This window comes from Lampetra fluviatilis, chromosome 1 (genome assembly GCF_964198595.1).
Source record: "Lampetra fluviatilis chromosome 1, kcLamFluv1.1, whole genome shotgun sequence".
Taxonomy (NCBI): domain Eukaryota; kingdom Metazoa; phylum Chordata; class Hyperoartia; order Petromyzontiformes; family Petromyzontidae; genus Lampetra; species Lampetra fluviatilis.
Window position 1 is genome coordinate 40,265,567 of NC_136275.1, and position 6,019 is coordinate 40,271,585.

The 6,019-nt window shown below is 50.9% G+C and overlaps 1 protein-coding gene across 1 annotated transcript; it reads left to right on the top strand.

Moving 5' to 3' along the window:
- Positions 1–638: 638 nt before the first annotated feature.
- On the top strand, positions 639–3,905 carry LOC144942512 (WAP, Kazal, immunoglobulin, Kunitz and NTR domain-containing protein 2-like). The gene is made up of 2 exons (XM_078869405.1): positions 639–912; positions 1,942–3,905. Exons 1-2 carry the CDS (start codon positions 712–714, stop codon positions 3,472–3,474), a joined length of 1,734 nt encoding a protein of 577 aa, XP_078725531.1. The 5' UTR covers positions 639–711; the 3' UTR covers positions 3,475–3,905.
- The last annotated feature ends 2,114 nt before the right edge of the window (positions 3,906–6,019 follow it).

A 6,019-nucleotide genomic window follows, 5' to 3' on the forward strand; every position in this document is an offset into this window, starting at 1 on the left:
GCTCATAACTATATTACAGCAGTTTGCTTGTTTGAATTTCATAATTCACATGATACGTCGTCTTTTGTCAATCAGTTGTCAGTAAAGCATTAGCAATGTGATGAGGCAAGCATCAAAATCCCAACTTTAAATACAACCATCACTGTTAAACAACAACAAAAAACATACAACTCACCAACAGCGTGGCCAATGTAATAACTCCTAATTGCCCAATTCACCGGCCCGTCAATTTAGAATTCAGAGCTTGCACTCTGAATTTAATAGTTTTTGCGACTTTAAATCACTTCTCGAAAAATGATGCAGCACTGACAGGGGGTGACGCTGTGGATTTGCTCCTTGTCAGAGCTCAACCCACAGCATTGTCTGAGCGATGCCTAATCCTCCATTGTCGGCCACTTGGAAGCGACTGCCGACGAATTAACCTCTCCTTCGGCCCCGTTGAGACCGATATCTGAGAAACAAATCTGGAGGCGGGCACGCGCTCAGAATCTACGCTCAAGACACCAGTGGAGCAGAGGTCAAGATAGCGGGGGGGTGGCAAAGAGGCATTTTCTCCCCCCATGGATATAAAGTCGTGGGCGCGGAGTGGCAAGCTGCTCACTTTCACAAAGCTGGTGGGCGAGGGAGCAGCAGCAGCAGCAGCAGCCACTGTGTTACGCGGGTCGGTGTGGGGCCCTCTGGTGAATTGGCTGCGTGGTGTCTGGCACCGCGATGGCGACGCAAGCCGGAGGAGCGAGCAGGACCTCCCTTCTGCTCTTGGCCCTGGCATTCGTGCCACGTCAAGGTTCCGGGGCCACCCTGCCTCCTCCCGATAAGCCACGCTACCACGCCGGGGTGTGCCCCAACGACCTCAACCCTAACCTGTGGGTGGACGCCCAGAGCACCTGCGAAAAGGAGTGTGGCGGTGACCAGGTATTTGCAGACGTCTCACCGTGCTTCCCGGCAATTACGTTGAAGGCGTGCTTGACACCACGCAGCAAAATGTTTGCATTGCCATTTCTTAAATAAACTCCTTTAAAAAAGTTTTTTTTTTGAACAACGGTTTTATTAACAACTTCGTTTAACTCACGGTCGAGAAGTACGTCAATGGCGCCTGAGGCACGCGGCGCCTGATGCTTGTGCGAGCCGATTCCACAGTTTAGGGACCGCGGCGTTTTTGAGCTACACAAAAATAGATATAATTCATAAGCCGTCCATAGAAAATGTTTAATTTCTTGAAAGGAGGCAATTAATTGATGATTTGATGCCGGTTTTCATACAGGCATGCATTGTCACCGGATCTGAGTACGTGTGCAGAATTTGAAATTGATTGGACAACAGGAAGTAGACTAACTTCTGATTACAAGATTTGACCACGACAAAGACAAGTTAAGTTAAATAAAACCGTTGAGCAAATAATAATAACTTGTGTGCATCGACATTAAAGGGTTTTTTCTCTTCTTTCCCCGAGCTAACAGGTCATAAATAATCCATGTGATTCGTATATTTTTTTGTACCATAATTAGAAAAGTAATTTACACGAGTGTTTGAATAAAGTTAAATTGGGATGCTTTTACCATGTCATACGGATGTGCAACCCAGCCGCGCAATAACAACCTTCATCTGTCACCATATAAACCAATGGTTCTTCACCTGGGGTGCACGCACCCTCTGAGGGTGCGAGATGCCCTTTCTGGGGGTGTGAGACATGGCCAGATTTGTTTAGAAGCTAAATCATCGAAACACAAATTAAGCATGGAGCAAGTAAGCACAACTACTTTGTGTCATAAAACCTCTGTATTTATTAACATGATAAATTGTCTAAAAATGTAGAACCAAAGGGGTGCAAGACCGCAGTAAAAGGCCAAGCAACACTGATCTAAACGCACCGCAGCCTATACCATCGTTTCAAAATGTCCATCGTGTATTTCAATTCCTGTCAATTTTTGTTTCCACTTGGAGGACTGCACCGCCTTCGAGAAGTGCTGCCTCAACGTGTGCGGCTCCAAGAGCTGCGTGGCCGCCCGCTTCGCCGACACCAAGAAGCGCACGGCCGGCTCGTCGGGCGGCCGCGACGCTGTCGGGGCCAAGGCCGCCAGCTGCGCCGGCTTCCCGTGCCAGCAGCAGGGCGCCAAGTGCGAGCTGTGGGACGGCAAGCCGGCCTGCCGCTGCCGCGACCGCTGCGAGAAGGAGCCCAACTTCACCTGCGCCTCCGACGGCCTCATCTACTACAACCGCTGCTACATGGACGCCGAGGCGTGCGTCAAGGGCGTCGCGCTGGGGGTGGTCACCTGCAAGTACCACGTGGCGCCGCCGCATCCCAGCGAGCCGCCCTCCGAGACCACCGCGCCGCCCACCGTGCGCTACCCGCCGCTCGCTCCGCCCGGCGACGCCGTGCCGCCGGCCCTGCTGTCAAACCCCTACCCGCAGGAGGTCGCCCTGGGCGGCACCGTCAGCTTCCGGTGCGACGTCGGCGGGCGGCCGCAGCCCGACGTCACCTGGGAGAAGCGGAGCGACGGGCGCGACAACCTCATCATGCGCCCCGACCAGATGTACGGGAACGTGGTGGTGACCAACATCGGGCAGCTGGTCATCTACAGCGCCGAGGAGCACGACGCCGGCATCTACACGTGCACGGCGAGCAACGCGGCGGGCCTCCTGCGCGCCAACTTCCCCTTGTCGGTCGTGACGCACGATCGGCCCAGGCAGCCGCCCCCCGAGGGAGCCGTCGCGGAGTTCCCGGCGAGTGAATGCCACGAGCCGCCCGACACGACGCACTGCGGGTCGGCCCGCACCAAGTGGTACTACGACAGCGGCCTGAACGCGTGCGACACCTTCGTGTACGGCGGCTGCGACAACAACAGGAATCGTTTCGACACCTACGAAGGCTGCAAACGGTGGTGCCAGAACCAGTCGGTCAACATCTGCCACTTGCCGCCCGTGCAAGGCCCGTGCCGGGACTGGGAGCGCCACTGGGCCTACAACCCCCTCATCAAGCAGTGCCAGTTGCTCGTCTACGGCGGCTGCGAGGGAAACGAAAACAACTTCGAGAGCCGGGAGGCCTGCGAAGACAACTGCCCCTTCCCGACCAAGGCGACGCTGTGCAAGAGCTGCAAGCCGAGGCAGAAGATCGTGCCCAGCTTCTGCAAGAGCGACTTCGCCATCGTGGGCAGAATGACCGAGCTGGTCGAGGAGCCGGACTCGGGCTACGCACGATTCACCGTGGACGAGGTGCTCAAGGACGACAAAATGGGCCTGAAGCTCTTCAACACCAAGCACATGGAGGTGACCCTGGCCAACGTGGACTGGAGCTGCCCGTGCCCCAACATGACGGCGTCCGACGGCGCCCTGCTCGTCATGGGCGAGGTGCAAGACGGCATGGCCGTGTTGCACCCTCACAGCTTCGTGAGGACGGCGAGCGACAGGCGCGTCCGCAAGGTGTTCGAGACCATCGAGAAGAAGACGTGCGACCTGATGAGGCGGTTCCATGACTAAGAGACGCACGCGCGTCATATCTCGCCTGGCTTTTATGCGCAACGCCTGATAAATCGCTTCCGTAATGGCTTTAGGTGTCCGAGCGGAGATGCTCTTAGCGATGCATATAAAGTATACGTAAACTAAATAGACGAACGATTTTTGTCGTGTTGCTTTGCCTGGTGAAAGTTACAAATTCATGTGGCATGACAGCCGTTTGATTGAATTGCCACAACAGTCCACCGTGGCATTTCTTTTTCATTAACAACTGCCAGCAAACACGTAATTTATTGATAGTGTTTGCAACGTAAAATGTGCAACGCTTGCACCGGAGGTTTTTTTTGTGTGCGTGTCAGTGTTAGCGCTGCGTAACCGATGTGCACGCATTGTGTTGTTGTCGCTTTGTTCCATCGTTGTGCGCACGTCTGTCCGTGCAGTGCACGACATGCCGATCGCAGCCCTGGTACAGGAAAACAATCTTTTATATGGGGATGATTAAAGACGCCGCATCTGGTATTGATTCACAATAAGTGCATTGAAAAAAATGGCAAAATATTAGCAAGTGCAGCTAGCCCGTATTTGTATATTGGTATAGCAAATAAAAGCTTTGATGTTCAACGCACTGCATTCGCTTGATTGCTGTAGTATTGCAGGAGCGTGTGTGTTTTTGTACGTTGAACTTTTTTCACACCGTACGTAGCCAACCATGCTAATTGGAGGTGCAGAACAACTCGTCGGGATGCACTCAACTTTCAAAAGTGCTTCATGGACACATCTGGCCCACCAAAAAAGGGCAGCTGTTAGTTTACTGGGAAAAAAAAATGCTACATCTTCCCAAATTGAGAATATAACTGCATTAAAATACAATAAAAGGCCTGGACAATTGCTCTAAGAAAAAAAAAGAACCTGTACTATATTTTAGCAATTGCTGAAAAATTATCATGGCAATGTTTTGTCATGGCTTCGGCTACGCATGAGATTGCAGGTGCCTTGACATCCACATTACACCACGGTCTGGACTTTGTAATTCGCCGTAAAGGTGACGCCTCGTTACAGCAATTGAGTTGTCGTAGTGGTCCAAGGTGTGTTCACCATCAAGGCGTGTTCACCATCAAGATGTGTTCACCATCAAGGTGTGTTCACCATCAAGGTGTGTTCACCATCAAGGTGTTCACCATCAAGGTGTATTCACCATCAAGGTGTGTTCACCACCAAGGTGTGTTCACCGTCAAGGTGTGTTCACCATCAAGGTGTTCACCATCAAGGTGTATTCACCATCAAGGTGTGTTCACCGTCAAGGTGTATTCACCATCAAGGTGTTCACCATCAAGGTGTATTCACCATCAAGGTGTGTTCACCATCAAGGGGTGCTCACCATCAAGGTGTGTTCACCACCAAGGTGTGCTCACCATCAAGGTGTGTTCACCACCAAGGCGTGTTCACTATCAAGGTGTGCTCACCATCAAGGTGTGCTCACCATCAAGGCTGACCATCTGAGTCGCATTCGGAAAAGGAACTTCGGCCTCAATGCAGAAGCTAGTGCCGCAAGCTAAGGACACACACACACACGCCAATCATAACCGAACCGTCACATCGCACAGCGTTCGTTCCTCGCCCTCGTAGCGGGAGCACCAGCAGCAACAATTTCTCAAGCTGTGGTCCTGGTGATATATGAAGATATTTTCAGCCAATGAATACGTTTTTACACGTTGGAGAAAACCAACACGTGCCACGGGGCGACGATCTATCCCATGGAGAGGGAGCAGGTGAAATCCACGGGGTTCGGCGGTACTGCCTTCTCCTGGCGTCCCACCGTATGTAGCGAAGACGCCCACGAGGGAAGGGAGTTTCACAACATCTGTGGGATCCGCCAACCCTCGCTGTATTACAGGCGTGCGCCACCGCCACCCACATAAGTAACTAACACATGTTTTTTTTATGTATATAGAAAAAATAAAAAATAAAATCAGACTGGCATACCTCAGTCACCTTAATCTTGTCACTAAATAATTCAGCAGACAATACATCCCCTTCACCTATTTATTTTTACAACCATAACCCAAACCTTAAAAATAAAAATTCGTTATATATCTCATCATCTACACGGCCTTCTGGGGCGGGGTGCATAATATCAGCAGCATTGGTTCTTTGTGTTGAACGTGATCTCCCCAACAACGACACAGACCGATGATCTCGTGCCAATCACATTCATACTTGATGTATGCCAGCTTATGTATAAAAGGATAGCCGAGCAGTTTGATCCACTACATCTTAGAATCGTAAATATATTATTCTCTACGGTATTTGCCCGGGGCTTATCTCACAAATTCATCAGGCGGATGGTCACACTTTCCACAAATTTGACACGTGAGTATCTTAAGTGTCTCTAAAATTATTGGATGCCCGAGTTTAATCAAAGTCAAGATTTCATCCAGAGATTTAAAAATATATTTGGCATTTAATCTTCAGAATGTCAGCCTCAATATGATTAGGTCAGCTAGGTCAAACCTCAAGGTCAGACTAACAGCTGACCATATAAATCCTCGGAAGAGTCAGCACATTGATG

Excerpts from the sequence above, each read along its gene's own strand:
- LOC144942512 (XM_078869405.1), top strand. The coding sequence starts at position 712 with ATGGCGACGCAAGCCGGAGGAGCGAGCAGGACCTCCCTTCTGCTCTTG. Across the intron at positions 913-1,941 it reads AGGAGTGTGGCGGTGACCAG|GACTGCACCGCCTTCGAGAA; the intron begins GTATTTGCAGAC and ends TTCCACTTGGAG.